The sequence below is a fragment of the Aulonocara stuartgranti genome (genome assembly GCF_965226115.1).
Source record: "Aulonocara stuartgranti genome assembly, chromosome: 3".
Lineage (NCBI taxonomy): Eukaryota > Metazoa > Chordata > Actinopteri > Cichliformes > Cichlidae > Aulonocara > Aulonocara stuartgranti.
The window spans coordinates 67,527,341-67,549,451 of NC_138941.1; the positions used below are offsets into that span (position 1 = coordinate 67,527,341).

Below are 22,111 nucleotides of genomic sequence, written 5' to 3' on the forward strand. Positions count from 1 at the left end.
ACGCACAAAGTACAAACATCACTAATGTCACATACCTTTGCCAGCGTGTGGCCAACAGTAATGTTTTAATCTTCTTTGTTATTTAACATTTGCACATAAATAAGTGGTATAACATTCAATACTTAGTTTTAAAAGTTTACTTTTCGGCAACCACGCTTCAGCCATCTGCTTGTTTGGTTTTTTTTGTGAAAAAATTAGCCAAAGCCACTGCTGCTCTATGAATTCTGGGATATACTGGGCTGCGAATGATACACCTGACCCATCCTTCAAATCCGGGAAAGTGAAGGGCCCATTGGTGGCCTTCAGGCTACAACCCTGAATTGGGATACAGCCATAGAGTGGGGTGCTTGGCCTGTCCTCCACGCTGTTTATCTGGCTTTTTTTAGACTTTATTTTCATTGAAAGTTTTATAGTTTTTCCAAATTATAAATCCACATTTCCAATATATATGAAGGTGATCTGCCATAGTTTCCCCACAGTTTCTCCAGCAGGATCCATCTCTCGGTTGACCTTTTTGTTTGTATTTTATTTTGGGGGTTATAAAAAAAAAACTAATAAAATTTTTCCATGTGAATTCCCTCCATGTAAATTCCAATTCCAATAACCCGAACTAGTAGTTTTCATCTGATTTCTTTTCAATTTTTCTTACATATTTAAATATTTTATAAGTTTAGCTATCAATTTATTTTTAATCTTGTCATGGCCCTGGGTCAGTGACCCAGCGCTTTTGGTTATCATTTTCTAGTTTATGATGATGATTATTATTTTTTGAGTTCTATGTGTTATATTTGGTCTGCCTTTGAGTCTGTGTCTCTGTCTGTCTATGGTGTCTCCCCATCTGTTTGTGAATCTGTCTGTTTAGTTCAGTGTCTTGTCTGGTTCCATGTGTCTGAGTTTCCTGTTTTATTGTGAAGGTCTGTGTCATATGTGAGTGTGCTCAATTTACGTTTCCCCTGCCTCGTCAGCTGTGATTTCTCCCAGGTGTGTTCCCCTCCTGTCTCTCATCCCTTGATTACTGCCATCTGTGTATTTAAGCCCTGTGTTTCTCTGTGTTAGTGTCGCGTCGTACCCTCAACTAGCTGTGTGTTCTGCTTCTATGTTCCTAGTGTTTGGTCTTCTGCTCCAGTTTAGTGTTTCTTTCCAGTGTTTCAGTCCTTGGTTCCTCTGTTCTGACTTTTGGTTTTCTTTTGGTGAGTTTAGTTTGTACGAGGTTTTTCCCAGCAATAAAGCTGCGCTTTTGGGTCCACCACTCCTGCTTGCCTGCCACACAGCGATTCATGACAAATCTTACCTCTAGCTACCTGGCCTGACCTGTCTCCCCAATGTGATGTTTGTATTGTATGTACGGTTGGCAAGGTCTGTCATCTCGGTTGTGGGCAAAAGACCTGCAACTGACAAATAATGGCTATCTCATCATCATCTCATCATCACCTTTACCTTTAGCTTTACCTTTATAAGCCTCTATTATAAGAGGGACTAGGCCTCTACTATGTTCTTCTGTAGTTTTTATGTTACTGTTAAAATAGGAGCTGACCTGGAGATATTGGAAAAAAAAACTTAGTTTTCCAAACCATAGGTGTCTCTTAGCGAAACTATGCAAATTACATATTTTTGCTAAGAGACAAATGTGACATAGCAAAACTATGTAATCCTTCTTTTCCTGACATTGACCAAAATGGTCCAATCCCCCTTGTTAACCAATTTGTATAACGTCCATCTATTTGTGCAGGGATAAATTCCCTATCATATGTGACCCATCTGAGTTGTTTCATGTTGCCTACTGATTTGAAGCTTTCGCATTCATCATACCATATCTTTAAAGGAGTTTTAGTCCACTCGTTTAGATTGTTTTTCTGTTCCAAATATATATTTTTTTATCTCCTAATATTGTTTGTAGTGGTAATTTTAATTGTGTCACATCTAAATATTCCCAAGGGTACAGCAACTTAATCTCATTCTTGTGAGATTTAAGATGACATGAAATGTTTGCTTTCTTGCTGTGGTATCATTTTTATACTTTAAACGGGGGTTAACAAAGTCATCCTAACAAAACACACACTTACAAATCGTTTCCTTTTCTTCTGATCTATAGAGATTGACAGACCATGTGACTTAGCGTAGTCACGCTAAGTCAGTTAGCTGCGTGCCAATGCCAAATTGTTATGGAAATTTTAAGAACAACCTGCACCACACCTTGTGAGCTTGATTGAAGTACGTTTAATAAGCATATTACAATGTGACACATTCCAGCCAAACACAGGGATCATCTCTAAATAATGGCCACCACCCTTACAGCTTATATACACCATCACAGATACTCTCGAATATTCCACAGCACATCATGCATACCTATACCTTCAATTCAATTCAATTTTATTTATATAGCGCCAAATCACAACTAAAGTCGCCTCAAGGCGCTTCATAGATACAGAGAAAAAACCAACAATCATATGACCCCCTATGAGCAAGCACTTTGGCGACGTTGGGAAGGAAAAACTCCCTTTTAACAGGAAGAAACCTCCAGCAGAACCAGGTTCAGGGAGGGGCGGCCATCTGCTGCGACTGGTTCGGGTGAGAGAAGGAAGACAGGATAAAAGACATGCTGTGGAAGAGAGACAGAGGTTAATAACAGATATGATTCAATGCAGAGAGGTCTGTTAATAGATAGTGAGTCTGTTAGCTGTTTGACAACTACTCTTTCAAGGATTTTTGATATGAAAGGAAGGTTGGAGATTGGCCTATAATTAGCTAAGACTGCTGGGTCTAGAGATGGCTTTTTGAGTAAAGGTTTAACTACAGACACCTTGAAAGCCTGTGGTACATAGCCGATTACTAGAGATAGGTTGATCATATTTAAGATCGAAGAATTAATTAATGGCAGGACTTCTTTGAGCAGTTTTGTAGGAATGGGGTCTAAAAGACACATTGAAGGTTTGGAGGAAGTAATTATTGAAGTTAACTCAGAAAGATCAATTAGAGAAAAAGAGTCTAACTTAACATCAATGGTACTAAGAGTAGCTGTAGATAATATTACATCTGTGCGATGATTACTGGTAATTTTTTCTCTAATGATAAAAATTTTATTTGTGAAGAAGTTCATGAAGTCATTACTAGTTAACGTTAAAGGGATGGTTGGCTCAAAAGCGGAGGGCTTTCTTATAAAGCAGCAAACTATTTCTCCTTGCTAAATGATGATCCTCTAAATTTGTGACACGCCATTTCCTCTCCAGATTACAAGTCATCTGCTTTAGGGTACGTGTTTGAGAATTATACCACGGAGTCAGGTACTTCTGATTTGAGACCTTAGTTTTCACAGGAGCTACAGTATCTAGAGTCGTACGTAGTGAGTAGGTGAAATTATTAACAAGATAATCGATCTCTGTTGGAGTAGCGTTCAGATAGCTGCTCTGCTCTGTGTTGGTACAGGGCATTGAAGATGATAACAGTGGGTGGATTATATTCTTAAACTTTGTTACAGCGCTTTCAGAAATACATCTACTGTGATAAAGTCTACTCTCCACCGCTGTGTAATCAATTATTGTAAATGTAAATGTTACCAGGAAATGATAGAATAGAATAGAATAGAATAGAATAGAATTCAACTTTATTGTCATTGCACATGCACAGGTACAGGGCAACGAAATGCAGTTTGCATCCATCCAGAAGTGCTTTAGTGATATAGATATATTACAATATATATCACAATATACAATATACAATATATATTAGCAATAATGTAGATATGTAAGTATATTACAGAATGACATGATCAGACAGGAGAGGGTTTTCAGGAAACACTGTTAAATGTTCAGTTTCTATGCCATATGTTAAAACAAGATCTAGAGTGTGATTAAAGTGGTGGGTGGGTTCTTTTACATTTTGAGTGAAGCCAATTGAGTCTAATAACAGATTAAATGTTGAGGCTGTCCTTTTTAGCATCTACATGGATGTTAAAATCACCCACAATAACTATTTTATCTGAGATGAGGATTAAATCAGATAAAAAGTCTGAAAAATCTGACAGAAACTCTGTGTAGGGCCCAGGTGGACGATAGATGATAGATAACAAGTAAGACCGGTTTCTGAGTTTCACAGCTGGGGTGGACAATGTTAAGCATCAGGCTTTCAAATGAATTAAAAGTCTGTCTTGGTCTTTCATTAATTAATAGGCTGGTGTGAAAAATTGCTGCCACACCGCCCCCTCGGCCTGTGCTTTGAGATTTCTGGTAGTTAGAATGACTCGGGGGTGTTGATTCATTTAAACTAACATAATCATCCTGCTGCAACCAGGTTTCTGTAAGGCAGAGTAAATCAATTTGTTGATCAATTATTAAGTCATGTACTAACAGAGACTTGGAGGAGAGAGACCTAATATTTAATAATCCACTTTTCACTGTTTTACTCTTTGGTTCAGATGTGGATACTGTATTGTTCTTTCTTTGTAATTGTTTATGTTTAAGTTGTTTATTGCTGGTTTTTAGTTTGTTTTTTGTCTTTTTGGGAGCTGACACAGTCTCTGTGGAGATGGGTTTTTCAGTCCAGCTCATCCTTGACCTTCTCCATCTCTTAGAAAGGTTATGACCACCCGTAACCTCCCTTAAAGCAGGATGTCTGGAGATCTTCCAGTCTACAATGGGTCCACCGTGAAGGTGCAATAACAAGGGGTCCACTTGTGATAGCATTCTACATGCATGATTACAACTGGTGAACACTAAAGTGAGGAAATAATAGCACTATTACTAATGTGAAAATTGATTAATACATAAGAAAAGAAATCTGCCACCACATCATGAATGGTAAATGGCCTGTATTTATATAGTGCTTTACTAGTCCCTAAGGACCCCAAAGCGCTTTACATATCCAGTCATCCACCCATTCACACACTGGTGATGGCAAGCTACATTGTAGCCACAATGGCTGCCGGACACTGGCGCCACCGGGCCCTCTGACCACCACCAGTAGGCAACGGGTGAAGTGTCTTGCCCAAGGACACAACGACCGAGACTGTCCAAGCCAGGGCTCGAACCGGCAACCTTCCGATTACAAGACGAACTCCCAACTCTTGAGCCACGATCGCCCCGTGAATAACATACCGCTGGTAAATACAGACAGAAATGAACAACTACAAGATTAAGTCTGCATGGCCCACAAGCTCATGCGACCCTAGGATGTTGCTGTCATCTTCCTGCTCCTGAAAAACATGCATACATCCACCCTTTTCCTTGTGTGGGTGGAGAAGTTGCAATCTTGCATATCAGTGTAAAGTCAGTCAAACATTTGTCCCCATTATCAGTCCAGTCAGTCTCTATATCTTTATTGCTGATAGCAGAACTTCTTATTTCGAATTAAGTTTCTACTGCTAGCTTGTTGTTTCATTAACATTAAAAAAGAAAGAAGTCTCTATCGTAGTCAGGCACAGCTAACTCCTGTTTGCGAGTTAACTTAGCCAACCACACTGTTTGTTGTTAACAGGTACCCCCTCATGATGTGTGCCACTTCCTATCTGATTTTTGCTCCCCCTATATGGAGGAATACAATAGCCACACACTTCAAAAACAGAATTCTGTGCTTAGATAATGAATTGTAGAATAAATTCTGCATTTGTAAAGTCATTTTTGAATTCCACATTAGCAAAGAGATTTTTGAAATGTTTTATGAGGTGCTTGGAAATGTTGTAGGTGGCTGAGTTTATACTGCTACCAATGAGTCTGAGCGGGACTCCTTTGTGGAACTATGGAAGTCCGTATATACAGGGTGTAGCATCCCCTGGGTAAAGGCGGTGACATACAGGACAGTCAGTGGCTTTTATCCTTTCAGGTGCTTGTAGGGCCTACAAGCACCTGAAAAGGAAAAAGTCATCAAGAAAAAGTCATCAATTGCCTACAATGACTTTCTTTTTATAGCTGCTTCTGGGCTTTCACCTTGAAGTTTCATAGGTATTGTTGTCACTAAGGAGTGTAGTAATGTTTATTTGCTCTGCTTCTTTTTTATCAGGAATAAAATAAATATATATACTTTTTTGTGCCCCAGCTGAGTAACAGCAGAAGAGTCTGGTGGAGCAGCAGAGGAACAATTTCAGCCATTTGGACTCAGCTCAGCCACTACAGAGGAAACAATGACTTCAACACAAAAGGTGAGAAAAATATCACAGTTACATTGTTATCGAAACTGTGTGCACAGCTGGTTGGTTTTTAAAAACCCTTTAACACCAGCTTTATATTTCCATCCTGGGCTCATCCATATATAGAGATTGACAGACCATGTGACTTTTGCGCATTTCATTGTGGGTACGAGTGGCAATAAAATCAATACACCGCATCAAGCACTAGCATTTCCAGCACCTGTAATCATAAATTTTGTGCTTTTAATCCCAACTTGCATTTTATTAGCCTCAAAAACAGTTATGTACAAAACGATGGTGAACACGGCAGGTCTGTACAAAGACAGAGTTGACGAAAAGGCATAAAAAAAGTACAAGGAAAATATCTGAATGAAAGGGTTAGACCCATACAAGCATACAGAGTGGAATAAGGATGTTACTGTGCTGCCCAACTTTCATCACGCACATATTTATTATTATATAGTCCTAAGTGTGAGTGCACACACTCACAAAATGTTTAGTAACTTCAGATCCCTGCAACAAGCCCAAGTCCAGTTTACTTTGGTGATTTGTACATTCCTGCACTTTGTAGGCTGGTTTTCCAACAAAACACAACAAACTTTAGCCCGCAAAGCCACAGTGAACAAAGCAGCAGAGCGCAACAAATTCAATTCAAATCAATATAAGACTTATTTGTAACCTACATCAACAATTATGTTATTATAAATTACGTAATAACTACAACAGAAGACTTACCTTTGTGGAAATGCTTGGAGCAGACTAACATGTGAGCTGGAGTGTTCTGAAACGTTATATTTGGTCTGCAATCAAGGCCATCCGTCAGCTCTTTGTTTCTTCGGAAACATGGCTTAAACAATTTCTCTTCCATGATGTAATCTGATAAAAACCGATCTCTTTACTCGTCGGATTCCCATTTTACGTCGTATTTTCAATCTCTGTACTGAATCTACATTCTCAACCAAAAACCGCAGAAGTTAAAAGAACATACAAAGGTCATATTTTATCAGCACACAAATAAAAAAATATCATCAGTTCAACTCACAATTATTTATGAATTGAAAGATTTTCTCCACTGATCAATATTTCTTCAATAATGTCATTTTCAACTCTCATTGAAGCACATCATTGTAATGTGATACTATGACCAGAAGGTGGTGGTAACACACAATCAATGTGTTTGTTGACATGTTTGAATCCACCAACGGAGGGAGTTTCAGTTTGTTCCACGACTGCATTTCACTCACTGCCTCTGTTTGTATCTCTGTCACTGCAGGACCAACATGCAGCAAGAAGTCAGCGCTCTCGGGAGGCCGACAAACCTCACAGAAGAAAGGGAGAGAAAACCTACAGCTGTGATGAGTGTGGAAAGTCTTTTACCCGGGCTGGAAACTTTAAAAAACATCAACTCATCCACAGTGGAGTTAAACCTTACAGCTGCGACTTGTGTGGAAAGTCTTTTACCCAGGCTGGAAGCTTAAAAGCACACCAATTCATCCACAGTGGATTTAAACCTTACAGCTGTGACTTGTGTGGAAAGTCTTTTACTCAGGCTGGACACTTAAAAAATCACCAACTCATCCACAGTGGAGTTAAACCTTACAGCTGTGATTTGTGTGGAAAGTATTTTACCCAGGCTGGAGACTTAAAAAAACATCAACTCATCCACAGTGGAGTTAAACCTTACAGCTGTGACTTGTGTAGAAAGTCTTTTACCCAGGCTGGAAGCTTAAAAAGACACCAACTCCTCCACAGTGGAGTTAAACCTTACAGCTGCGACTTGTGTGGAAATTATTTTACCCAGGCTGGAAGCTTAAAAACACACCACTTAATCCATAGTGGATTTAAACCTTACAGCTGTGACTTGTGTGGAAAGTCTTTTACCAAGGCTGGAGACTTAAAAATACACCAACTCATCCACAGTGGAGTTAAACCTTACAGCTGTAAGTTGTGTGGAAAGTCTTTTGCTCGAAATAGAAACTTACAGAGGCATCTAGTTACCCACTCTGGAATTAAGGCGTACAGCTGTGACTTTTGTGGCAAAAGTTTCAGCGACAAACGGTACCGAAATATTCACCTACGGATTCACACTGGAAATGATGTTTACTTCTGTGATCAGTGTGGGAAACTGTTTGCAACAGATGCACAGTTACAACAACACATGTTTACCCACACTGAGGAGAGACCTTATAAATGTGACCTGTGTGAGAAGACGTTTAAAGCTCCACATCAGCTGAACAAACACCAACAGATCCACTCCTGAAAGTAACTCTACAAGTGCAGTTACTGTGAGGTATGGATTTTTTTTTTTTATCTTGTTATTTTAACCTGATTGTTTGGAACAAGTCTGATCAGTAAACTTATGGAGTTATACAGAATGAACTGTTATACTGAATGAACTGTTTGGAAACATGAAGAGTCATTTTCGCCCGGTAAGCTCAGTGTTATAATATATTGATTAGAAGCAGAGCAACACAGATGGATCCAGTTCTCAACCCTGTCGTCACTGTGGTGGTGGGAAAGAGTTTCTTTGTAAGCTTTGTGGAAAACCGTCCAATCAATTATGGGACCTAAAACCACATCAATGTAGACACACTGGAGACAAAATGAACAATTACAAAGAATGTGGGAGAGGCTTCCACACACCAAGTACATTAAAATACACAAATTCTTCCACAGTGTGGTGATGAAGCACATCTGTGATTAGTGGGACGACCGTGGCTCAGGGGGTTGGGAATCGCATCTGTAACCGGAAGGTCGCCGGTTCGATCCCTGGGCTCTCTGTCCTGGTCGTTGTGTCCTTGGGCAAGACACTTTACCCTACTTGCCTACTGGTGTTGGCCAGAGGGGCCGATGGCGCGATATGGCAGCCTCGCTTCTGTCAGTCTGCCCCAGGGCAGCTGTGGCTACAACCGTAGCTGCCTCCACCAGTGTATGAATGTGAGAGTGAATGAATAGTGGTATTGTAAAAACCCCATCAATGTATTTTCACTTAAACAAGCAGCTGTTTTTTTTATCTGCATTAAAATTATATAAAAATTAACAGTGCAAACACAAATTCCTTGCTGACAGTTTAACCAAAAGGCATTTCAAGTGGAAACTGGCTGACATATCCTCAGCATAACCATGTATAATATCCACAAAACTTAAAAAGAGGTTATTCACACACACAATACGGTAATATTACCGTATTTTCACGACCATAAGACGCACTGTACTAAAAGGCGCAGTCTCAGTTATGTGTGCCATTACTGTATTTAACACACACATAAGGCGCACTGGATTATAGGGCGCATACAAGTACCGTATGCGTATTTAAAAATAAAGCGGGAGCAATCCTGAGTTCGGTACTTTACTCACATTTCTATTACCGGTAATCGCCATCATCAACAACACACAAGCATACAAATGTGCGTATTTAAAAATTAAGCAGGAGCAAAACAAAGTTTGGTACTCACATTTTTATCATCAATCAAACCCATCGAAGTCCTCATCCTCTGTGTCTGAATTGAACAGCTGCGCTAAATCTCCATCAAACATGCCAAGTTCACTTTCGTCACTGTCAGAGTCACTTTCCGTGCCGTGCGGCTCCTCGGAAATGATGCCGGCTTTTGCAAAAGCTCGAACAACAGTGCCAGCAGACATGTTAGCCCAAGCATCTACAATCCATTGGCAAATTGTGGCGTAACTCGCCCGGTGCTGCCTTCCACTCTTGGTGAAACTGTGGTCTCCATCGGTCATCCATCGCTCCCAGGCCGCTCGCAGCCTTACTTTGAACGGGCGGTTCACACCGATGTCCAGCGGTTGGAGTTCCTTTGTCAGGCCTCCCAGAATGACAGCAAGCTCACAGTTCATTTGTTTCATTAGTTTTTTCACATCGGCTGTGAGATGGGCACGCATAGAGTCACAGATTAAGAGCGATGGTGATGCATGGAAAAAACCACCTGGTCTCCTTACATACACCTCCCTCAGCCACTCTTTCATCATTTCCTCATCCATCCAGCCCTTTTCATTTGCCTTAATGATGATTCCTGCTGGAAACTTCTCTTTAGGCAAAGTCTTTCGCTTAAAAATCACCATAGGCGGCAGTTTCTGTCCATTAGCATGGCAGCCAAGCACAACAGTGAAAGAAGACTTTTCATACCCCGTTGTGTGTATCGCTACCGTGCTGGTCCCCTTCTTCTCCACAGTGTGACTCACTGGGATGTCAAAAGTGAGCGGGACCTCGTCCATGTTTGTGATGTGGCTGGGCTGGATGTTTTTGTCGCCGATGTGTTTGCTGCAGTAGGAGCAGAAGATGGCCAGCTTTTCCTTATAATGCGCTGGAAGTTGCTGCGCTACCGTAGTCCTGGTCCGGATGGAAAAATGGCACCGTTTCATAAAACGAAAGCACCAAGACGGACCTCCTTGGAAATGTTCAATGTTCATCTCTTCAGCTAGTGAAACTGCTTTTAGCCGAATGATGACCGTCGAAACGCTTCTCCCGCTCGTTCTTTGCTCGATGATCCACCGCTCGAGTCTTTCCTCCAACTCGGGCCACCTTGCCTTATGTCCGCGGAAACTCAGCTGCGTTTTCTTGACCTGCCGGAGCTTGTTTTCTAGCTTCCTCCATTTGCGAACCATCGATTCGTTAATCTTAAATTCTCTCGCCGCTGCTCGATTTCCATGTTCCTCCGCATAGCTGATGGCCTTCAGTTTAAACTGTGCTTCATAAGCGTGTCTCTTTGCCATTTTCAGGGTTGTTAAAACAACGATGTCCTGCATAACGCACATACCTGTTCTTTTATACAGGTATGTGCGATGAAGTCAACGCACGCACTTCACCCTTTAGCGTTCTCATGGTGTTCTCTACTACGTCCTCATTACAACACACAGGGCGCACTACGCTATAGGGCGCGCCGTACTTTTTGAAGAAAATCTAAGACTTTTAAGTGCGCCTTATGGTTGTGAAAATACGGTATGTTGAAGCACAGTACGTATCACTCCGCGAGGCTCCTGCCTACGATAGCCGTAATGCTCCGACAATCCATCAAGCGGTGCGGCTTCGTAGCTTAGCAGAGTCGTACTGAAACATTTGACAGATTTTCGAGCGCCGTGTACATAAAATCGTTTCGAGGTCAGTAAACACAACCAGAATTCATACATAAGGCACACAGGATTATAAGGGGCACTGTCGATTTTCAGAAAAATCAAAGGATTGATTTTAAGTGTGCCGTATTTTCCAAAAAACACTGTAATAATGATGGCCCGCTAGCATGCTCTACCAAAAATAGTATTTTGTTGTGTATCTGAGGGACGAAAGCTAAACCAGTTCCACACCACTGAAGTTGCAGCATTTTTACAAACCAATTCTAGTTCATCCGTTTCATTCAACGATCCGCTTTCACTCTTCTCATTCTGCGTCGCCGCCATGTGTGTATGTAAACAAAGACACTGCGCATGCGCGTTTTACCCATATTCTATTACGATATTTCATTTTCTTATTGTTGCCCAACATTACACCAGTATTACCGTGAATGGTATGATATAGCCCAGCCCTACCTGCATGTATAGATATGTATATCGAGTTTATGGTTTTTCCTTTGAGGGATTTTAATTCTCTAAAATTTTATCCCTATTACAGTTTAGTCTTTGTTCCCTTAGGACACAGTAGTGTTTTGTAGTTGTACTTACTGTATTATTAAAGTTATAGGTATGTCTTGTTTACCAAACTGATACTGTATCAAAATTGCAGATATGGATATGTATGTCAATTTCTTTTATTTGAACATTCTTATTTTTTCCCAATTAACTTCTTTTTGTATGTATTCATTTTATGTTTCACCTAAGTTAAATTTCAATCCTTCATTCATATTTAAACTTTTGCTGTGGTAAAATCTTCTCTTAAATCCTTTTCTCCAAAAACTGCAAATAATTACACAGCAGTTGCAATTAAAACTTCTAAAATGAACTAAATCTGTCCACCATCTTTGAAACAACACCTGCTGTGACTTCATGTCCACAAAAGCTAAATTGGTTTGGGGCTGTATTTCCATGTAATACCAGTTTGTACCAGAAGATGGAGCAGTGAGGCTGTGTAACCTTTGTTTAATTAGTGAAAAAAACACCTTATTCACAGTGGCAGCAAAGAACTGTTAAAAGTTAAAAACAGCAGCACACATCAGGACCATTTTAAAGATCACAGGTGACTACTCTTAGTTAATTCAAATTCTATTAAAGCTCTATTTTTGACTCCTCCTTTCACTTTAGTATATTTACTGTGTTTTTGAAGTCCACGTGTTGTTTTTAATGAATTCATTTTGATCCACATGTTCTGCAGCTGTTTTCCTGTTGATTTGAAGTTTTTATAATGAAATCCTGATAATATTAAAGTGTTACTTATATTTGATGAACTCGGTGTATAGTTTGTCTTATTAAACAGTTTGGTGTGAAAAATAAAGAAATGATCTCACAACAAGTAGTTTGAGCCATGATTTCAGATTCAAACTAATTTAACTGTTTTCAGTGGTACATGTGGAGCTTTATCAGAGGAGGAGACTTGGCTGTTCTCCACTCACAGTGAACACGGTTCCTGCAGCTCATTAAAAACTCTGAAATGATCTTCAAGGACAAAAAGGTCATGCATTGCAAGAGCCATTTGCAGATGTGTTGTCCCCCCTGCGTGTCTGCATGACTCTCATGCAGCACCAATTTGAAACCCAGCCTGGTGTGAAAGTGCGTTCATGGCCCTACAAGTTGCCAGAGCAGAAGAGACAAATTGTGCGAAAGGAATTGGCTGAAATGGTGAAAATGCTGTTATCATAGGATGTAATGAGGATTTGTTCCTCAGTGTTTGGTCTCCTATGCTTATCTGTTTGCCAGATGATTTGTCCCAGCTGTTGAGAGGGGCTGGTTGTCTTTAAGGTGCTTCCAGGTAATTAAGAAGTGAGCGCACGGTTTTATACGGTACTGTGATGATAATAAATATAACAAGAAGGAAATATAAGTTTGACTATGGAGCACATCTCCTTCAGCGTTCAGAATAATGGATTGCATTTCTCTCAGTCAACTGACTGTTTAGGGGAGAAAACGGCTAATAGTTAGCGGGCTCTGTGTTTGTGGTTGTTGTTTGTTAATCACACCAGGAGTGAACAAAAGCAGAAAACCCCCTGTAAAGATGCAGACTGTGAAAGTCTGCTTTATACCATAAATCTTACCAGGTGTAACTGGGTTTTTTTGTGTTTTAAGTTATAAACACGTGTCAAGACTTCTGTCTCCCATTGCTGATGTGATCCTCCTTTTCTGTTCCCTATTAATGAACTACGGTAATTTGTGATATTTCCCCCATAAAATAATAAGGCTTTATTGAAATCATTGTGATACAGAGATTTGGACTCTTGTCGTCATCATCATCATCATCACCATCATCATCATCATCATTATTTATTTATGTAGCACTTTAAAAAACACACATGGTGGACCAAAGTGTTGTACAATACTAATATGCACATAGTAATAAAAAACAGACATAGCGATAAACATAGCAATAAAATATATATATATATATCAGTTACCCACAGAGTTAAAAGCCAGAGAATAAAAATAGGTTTTTACATCAGTGCCAGTTTTTAAAAAAACTGGCACTGATGTAGCCTGTCTAACATGGAGAGGAAGGTTGTTCCAAAGCATCGGTGCTGCAACAGAGAACGCTCGATCTCCTCTAAGTTTCAGCCGTGACTTTGGCACCGAAAGCAGCAACTGCTCAGCTGACCGAAGGGAACGAGTGGGGACATGGGGCTTCAACAAATTTGATATGACTGAACTGTCTAAGCCCGGTTTCTTAAGTAAATGATGTATGACTGCATGCTTAAATTACTTGACCAGACAAAAGATTAGTATTAATAATGTTCAGAATGTGTGGTCCGATGATAGGAAATACCTTTTTAAGAAAACGGGGAGGAACAACGTCATTTGGAGAGCCACACGGTTTAGCATTCAACACAAGTTTCTCTAAATCAGATAAAACAATTAGTAGAAAGGCAGAGAACAAACTTGAGCAAGAACCATGCATGGCTGGGTCGGCAATAGATAGAGTCGGATGTCTCAAACTAGCAACCTTGTCCACAAAATAAGTAAGAAACTTATTGCACATAACCGCAGAAGAGTGCAAAAGAATATAGCCTTCCGGATTAAGTACAGAATTTATAGTGTTATATAGACCACGAGGGTTATGCGAGCTGGCAGCAATACTTTGGGAAAAATAGGAGTGCTTGGCAGAATTTACTGCTCTCTGATAGACTTTCCAGCTAGTCTTAAGAGCTTCCTTAGAGACATACATCTTTTTTCCACCGTCTTGTGCATGCTTTGGATAAAAAAGTAATTTTGTATACACTAAATGTAGTTTACCAAATGCTCCTCAGTCCAAACTGACTTTATGGTTCATACTCAGGGAACTCCTGCCGTGACCTCCCCTCTGTGAGAGCGCGCGCACACACACACACACACGCAGAAGGAGAGACACAGAAAGATCATTAATGCAGGGGATTGCAGCAGCTCTTGGACTTTCACTCTCTGCCGGATTTCAGAAGAATGGTCACATAAATTTCATTACAATTTTTTTGCCTTTGCTTCAATTCAGATGTGTCTTTAAATCCTTTCTTGTTCAAATTGTTTATTCACATAGTAAAGAAGTAGCTCAGAAACTGAGTAAGTAGGAAGAGCGATAGTTTAAAGATATTTTCTACAATACAGAGGATTTCATCATCTGCAGTTTGTGAAAACTGCAGTTAAAAAACAAATTAGTAAATTCACAAATGAAAAAGATGCTTGAGTTGTTCTTGTGTCCAACAAAAATGGGTTCTGATATTTTTTTATTTTTAATGTTACTGCGTTGAATTTGGCACAATTTAAATTCAAAAAATTATTAGTCTCTTAAATGAATAGCATCTTGACAGGGACTTGGTGAATGACTTAAAAAACTAATACATTGTTTTTACATCTTGTGCACTTGAGTATACTCCAATGAAACTTGAAGAGTGGGACACACAATATAGAAATGATGACTTGGCAATTGTTAGGGAGGAGTGTAAGTACAGAGAGGAGGAATTCCTACATCCTATTCATGTACTCTGCAATGTGCATTGTGTCCTTGTAACATGTTCACTTTTTTTCAAAATAAATAGCTGTGAAAAAAATCCATCAAAGTTGAGGTAAGTGGTTATCACAGTATCGAGGGTTTTTTTTTTCATTGGGGTCAAATTTCTCTTTGGGGAAAAATTAAGCCAGCATCCATGTGTCAAAGGCCTCTTAAGGTCGGTTCTAAAAAAAAAGTCAGTCCCTGAAGCTTATTTGTCTCACAGATGCTAATTAGGTGACTGTGGGAATGTGTAAGGAATGTTTTGGGACTGTAACCCTGTCTGTTCTTAAAAAACTAACTTTGTTGTTACATTACAGCAATTTTGAGGAAACATTTAACGGCTTATCATGGAGCAGGATCAAAAGGACAGTCCTCGGGACGCTTCCGGTTATGCTTCCATCTGGCGTAGTCGTCTGAGTGGTCTGTGCTATATCGCCCCTCCTGACCCGGAGTGGTATAACGTGTTGTGGAAAAGTTTGCTTGATTCTCTCTCTCTCTGTGTGTCTTGAAAAATAATAATTTTTCTGGGGATTTTTTCTTATGTGCTTATGGTATCCTATGGAGGAAGTTGAAGCATCCTGAGCACTCGGAGGTAATTGACTGGGATGAACCGACGGTCGTCTGACATCTTGATGTCATTTTCTTTTAGGGTTTCTGTTTTTCTTTCTATTGAGAAACCCTGTTGTAAAAGTAGCTCAAAAATGAAGAAAAACTCTTTACTTTGGTCTGGGAAGGAGTGTCTGCACAAAACCAAAATACCTCATCAGGGTGTTTTAATTGTTCAAGTAGGACAGTGTTCTGAATATGTGCGCGGTGCTCTTTTCACTAAGGGATATTATTGTTTTAACACATACAAGGATGTAGCTTGCCTCCACAAAGCGTTATATTAATGCAATCCGTTACTAGTCGGATAATCTTAAAGGTTTTATTTTATTGCGTCTGTAATAAGGTTAATATAAGAAAGCAAAATAAAGCTATTGAAATAAAGCTATTTCTATTGAAAAAAGAAATAGCTCTTTACCGAAAAAAAGGATATCAAGATCATTGTCATAATACTGAAACATTTTAACAGAAATCAAACTATGAGTTTGTCTGTGGAAAAACTAACTGCTGCTCTGTCTTTTTGACAGACTGACTCAACAGAAATCTGCTGCGTCACCCCTCCGAATGCTCCATGCCCCAGGAACCCCTCCCTCTCTGATCAGAATCATCCCCCCAGGAACAACCCCTCCTTTTTTCAGTTCAGTTCAGTTCAATTCATTTTTATTTCAAACATGTGCATTCACAATCATTACAAATATAGTTCCATTCTTTGGTTTGAAAAGGAGTAGGCAGAAGTATACACTTATTAGTCACTACCCCTCAAATTTTACCTCTCATTGATTTTATTTTCTTTTAACCTTAAATTAAACAAACAACATATAAAGGAAAAGTAAAACAAAGACAAAACAAACAAACAAATAAATAAACAAAACAAATAAACAAGCCCCACCACAATATTATGGAACGGCAGGACTGCCATAATGAATTAGTTAAATACACCATTAAATAATTAATTAAATATGGCAATAATAAATTAAAATTGGAAATAATTAATTACATAAATATTTATGATTATTTATTTATTTCACATTTTAATTAATTAGTCCAGTCAGTATCACATCATTTACTCTTGAATATTGTTCCAGATCTGACACCCTTCCTTCCAGCATAGCAATCTTCTTGTCTTTTTCCTCAGTCTGCCTTCTTAGTTCTTTAATGTCCTCCATTAAATTAAGTATCAGTTTTTGTTGTTTTAAAATGTTGTTCTTCTGACATAAAGTTTAGGGATTTCTTTATGTCCTCCAAATAGCTTGGAAAGAAAAGCATCTGGACTTCTTTAAGTTGCTTGAAGACATTTCACCTCTCATCCGAGAAGCTTCAATGGGGGATTTCTTTATGTCCTCCAGTTCCTCCTTGTTGACTTTGCTCCATCTTTTCGGTGTTAAGGCCTATTAGTTGAGAAGCACCCTTGTGGCTTGCCTAAGCCGGGCCTGTCCTGGTAGTTTGCCTCACTGGCTGTTGGTGGTGCGTGGCCCAGCCTGCCTCTGAGCTTTGTTTGGTGGTTGAGCTTGGTAGGGTTAGGCGATTATCCTCACTGGCTGGTGCTCATGGCTGACATGTTCTGACAGCTGGCCTCACCTATTGATGGTGGAACCTGGCGTGTCCTGGCAGCTAGCCTCTCTGGCTGGTGGTGGTGGAGCCTGCCCTGGCCTGGCAGCTAGCTGCTCTGGCTGGTGGTGGAGCCCGGCCTGGCCTTGCAGCTAGCCTCTCAGGCTGGTGGAGGAGCCCGGTCTTTTTTCAGGGTTAAGTTGCACTCCAGCTGCAGCCTCAAGTGCACTTCACAAAACCAAAGCACAAACTTCTTGGACAAGCTCGACAAAAAATCCACCACAGCTTCTCACAGGTGAGCTGTACGTCCGATGTTCCCATGGTAAGAACGTCTCCAGTGATGATGTGATGAAGCTGTTTCCCGCGGACTCCTCTATATCAACTATAATTCATTAAAATGATAAACTATAATCAGCCCAGCCTGCCCAAACTCAGCAGCTGCCTCGCATTTCCGCGATTCCCACTGGATGCGATTAGTCACACATATGGAATCGATTAGACACTTCCGGAGTACTTCCAGTAGGGTCAAAAGGTCAAGGCTAGGGTCATCAATCAAATTTTGACACAAGCAGGGGTGTTACTTTTTTCACATTCACAAGATAATCCGTAATTAAGGTCCTCTAGCTACCCAGCTAGCTAAGATAGAATAGAATAGAATAGAATAGAATAGTCCTTTAATTATCCCACAAGGGGAAATTTGGTTGTAACAGCAGCCAAAAAGACAAATATACAAACAAACAGTACACAGGACACGGAACAGAAACATACACAATTTTTCTTACATATTTACATTAAGGACAATGGTTACTATAAACAGAGAGTAGCCTACTCTATAGTTATTAAATAAAATAAAAATAATTACAGCTAAGAGGCAAACCAGGTTGTAGTGTGAATTGGTTAACTAACTTATTGCCGTTACAGCATTGATGTAAACATCTATGTTTGTTGGGAGCAGTTCAGATTGTACAGTCTGACAGCTGCAGGGAGGAAGGACCTGTGGAAATGCTCCTTCATGCATCTAGGATGCAGCAGTCTGTCACTGAAGGAGCTCTGCGGCATGGGGTGGGAGACTCTGTCCATCAGAGATGTTATTTTGGCCAGAGTCCTTCTGTCTCCCACCACCTGCACTGGGTCCAGGGTGCATCCCAGAACAGAGCTGGCCTTCCTGATGAGTTTATCCAACCTCTTCCTCTCAGCTGCCGATAAACTGCTGCTCCAACATACAACACTGTAAAAAAATGACAGATGCCACCACAGAGTCATAGAAGGTCTTTAAAAGCGCTCCCTGGACTCCAAATGACCTCAGCCGCCTCAGCAGGTAGAGTCTGCTCTGACCCTCCCTGTAAAGCATCAGTGTTGTGGCTCCAGTCCAGTTTATTATTCAGGTGAACACCCAGGTACCTATAAGAGTCCACTATCTCAATGTCCACTCCCTGGATGTTCACCGGTGTCAGTGTGGTGGGTCTGTGTCTCCGGAAGTCCACCACCAACTCCTTCGTTTTCCCGGCGCTGATCAGCAGGTGGTTCTGCTGACACCAGTCAACAAAGTCCAGAGTCCACTGTCTGTACTCTGAGTCGTCCTCACCTGTGATGAGGCCGACTATGGCAGAGTCGTCAGAGAACTTCTGTAGGTGGCAGCGTGGGGAGTTGATGGAGAAGTCTGCAGTGTAGAGGGTGAAGAGGAACGGTGCCAGCACAGTTCCCTGTGGGGCCCCCGTACTGCAGACCAGCTTGTCAGAGACACAATCCTGTGACCTCACATACTGTGGACGTTCTGTGAGGTAGTCCAGTATCCACTGGGACATGTGGTGGTCCACTCCTGATAGCTCCAGCTTGTCTCTCAGAAGTCGTGGCTGGATGGTGTTAAAAGCACTGGAGAAATCAAAGAACATGATCCACACAGTGCTTCCAGGCTTCTCCAGGTGAGTCAGAGCTCGGTGCAGGAGGTAGATGATGCCGTCCTCCACCCCGATGCCAGGCTGGTAAGCAAACTGCAGCGGATCCAATGAAGACCTACCAGGGGGCGCAGATGGTTTAGAACCAACCTCTCGAGGGTCTTCATCAGATGCTGAGGTCCTTGGGATGGGGGGTCTTTGGTACCAGTACCACACAGGAGGTCTTCCACAGCTGTGGTACTTTCCCCAGTGACAGGCTCAGGTCGAACAGATAACCTAGGATGCCACACAGGTCATCTGCGCAGCATCTCAGGAGTCTGGAGCTGACACCATCTGGACCTGCAGCCTTCCGCACCTTGATCTTGCGAAGCTCGTTCCTCACTTGAAGTGCTGAGATAGAAACAGTGGATTTTGGGGGAGGGGTGTGTATGTTGGAGTCCACAGAAGCCGGGGGTGGGTGTAATGACTAGGAGCTGGGAGGTGTGAAGTCCTGAGATGAAGGACAGGCAGTACCTGAAGATGAAGGAGATTGCAGCAGGGGGGGACGGTGCTGTGGAAGGGGTGGGTGTTTGATCAAACCTATTAAAATATTTATTTAGGTCATTCACCCACCCCAAGTCTCCTGCAGCCTGGGGGGTTGGTTTTTGTCCTGAGATTGTCTTCAGGCTGTTCCAAACCCCTCTGATGTTGTCCTGTTGCAGCTGCTCTTCCATCTTCCTCCTATAGTTATCCTTTCCTTGCCTTATCTTCCATTTCAGCTTCTTCTGAACAACTCTCAGCTCCTGTTTGTCTCCAGATCTAAAGACTCTCTTCTTCTGCTTGAGGAGAGCCTTAATTTTAGGATTTATCCATGGCTTGTTGTTAGAAAAACAACATACCTTTTTGATGGTTACGGTGTTGTCCACACAGAAGTTCATGTAATCCGTAATGCAGTCTGTGATGCTATTGAGGTCATCCTCCAGGGGGCTGCAGAGGTTGTCCCACACAGTAGAACAGAAAATGTCCCTCAGGGCCTCTTCAGTCTCTGCCGACCATTTCCTTACTGTGCGTTTCACAACTGGTTCTCTGTGTACTAGAGGTTTATACACAGGCTGGAGATGAACCAGATTGTGATCTGGGAGATCGGACCTCCACGCGCTCTCCGGACAAAGACGCCGTAAAAAATGTAATTAAGAATACCATTGTCCATAGAATTCTGAGCTCCATTGTGGGAGAAAGCAGTCCACAATAGAAAAACAAAAACACAAAACAACAGAGAAACATATATTAAAGAGAAAAAAGGACTCGGTCAGGTTGGAGCTGCTGGTTGCCAGCTCAGAGCGGCGCTGGAAGATAAGATGAGCACTTGGCTGTAGGGGAAACATGTTTTGTAAAGTTCGTTTAGCTAACCCGTGCAGGGGAATGAATTTACCCTGACTAAAGAAGTCAAGAGAAACGCACCGGGCTGCTTAGTGACTAACCACTGTTACTGTACTTTTATTATACTGTAAGAGCAACAGGCTGGACTCTGCTTCTGCTCCTGTGCAGAGCTGATTATTAAATATGTGCAAACAGCAGCATGTTTTCTGTCGCTTTCCACATGTGCAAGGACATTAAAGCCAACTTTTAAATTCCCCTCTGAAACCAACTACTTCCGCTTGTCAGCTTAAGTTAAAATGTTATATTTTTCCCCTGATTATTTTTTTCAGCTTTTTTTTTTTTTTTTTTTTTTACTGAGTTTGTTACAAATATTCAGGTTAAAAAAACTGTCCAAATTACTTTTAATGAATTATGTTCACAAAGTCACATGTGCAGTATTCTGTACAGCTTGCATCCTTTAGGACAAATAATTTGAAACATTAATATTTCTTGTTCAATACCACTGCTGATAACACCTCTGTATGTTGTGACCAGGATGCAGCAGCAGACTGAACCTCGACTGAAACCTGCTCCATCATCTCATCTTTGCAGATGTCCATTTATAAAGCATCAACAACTCAAAGGTAAACATGATATTAGAAAATGTGTTAGTAAAGCCTTTAAAACAAATAAAAAAATAAACAGCTGTTGGCAGAACTATAGGACTGAACAACTTCAGATCCCGAGTGTGTGAGGACAGAGAAGTAATCAGCTCTATTTCAGTTTTGATAGATAAACTTTATATTTCAGTTTGTGATGATTCTGTTCTGTTTGTGATTACAGGAGCTGTCCTCAGATTCAGACCTCAGCACCACCCAGTGACAGCAGACAGATCATCCTATATCTTCAATCTTTGTAGTAACTCCAAAATTAACTGAAGAAAACAGTACAAAGGTTAAAGTACCACATGTGCTGTCAGTGAAAGCTGCAGCTGTTTTATTGATAAATTTAAAGACAAAAGGATTAATCACCCCTGTAACTGTGTCACTATACATCAGCATTAACAGTATCTCAGTTTGGTGTTTCACAAAGCTGTTTTTTGACAATAGTTTGTTATTTAGTAAGTAATTCAGAGTCATAAATACCAGAGTAACCAGAAGGAAACATATATTTAACTTTCTACAGGACTTAAAGCTATTATATTATGTAAAAGTCCAGACCCTCTGAGGATTATCTGAGTACTTCTAACATTACACAAAGCAATGGTCTCCATCAGTGTTCATGAAATGCTGGGTTTATCCTTCTTGTGAGGGAGCTGCTGGTGAAGATCACGAGCCCTGCTTGATCCTGGCGATGAGTTTCAGTCTTCCTGGTGTTTCTGAAATGATGCCTCTCACTGTGGGTCAACAGAACTTCTGGCACAGGACAGCTGTAATGAAAGAAGTTGAAGAAGTTTTGAAAAAAAAATCTTGGAAATGCCCTAAATGTGAGAAG

The 22,111-nt window shown here is 40.8% G+C and overlaps 2 protein-coding genes across 2 annotated transcripts in view; both read right to left on the reverse strand.

Moving 5' to 3' along the window:
* LOC309695629 (uncharacterized protein) overlaps positions 1-22,111 on the reverse strand; it is a 409,672-nt gene that overhangs the window by 363,745 nt on the left and 23,816 nt on the right. The gene's annotated exons all lie outside the window — the stretch shown is intronic.
* Positions 21,573-22,111, reverse strand: part of LOC309696107 (uncharacterized protein) — a 250,663-nt gene continuing 250,124 nt past the window's right edge. Inside the window, exon 4 of the mRNA XM_082517232.1 lies at positions 21,573-22,046. Within this exon, the coding sequence (XP_082373358.1) occupies positions 21,890-22,046 (157 nt within the window). The 3' untranslated portion in view covers positions 21,573-21,889. The remainder of the gene's footprint in view (positions 22,047-22,111) is intronic.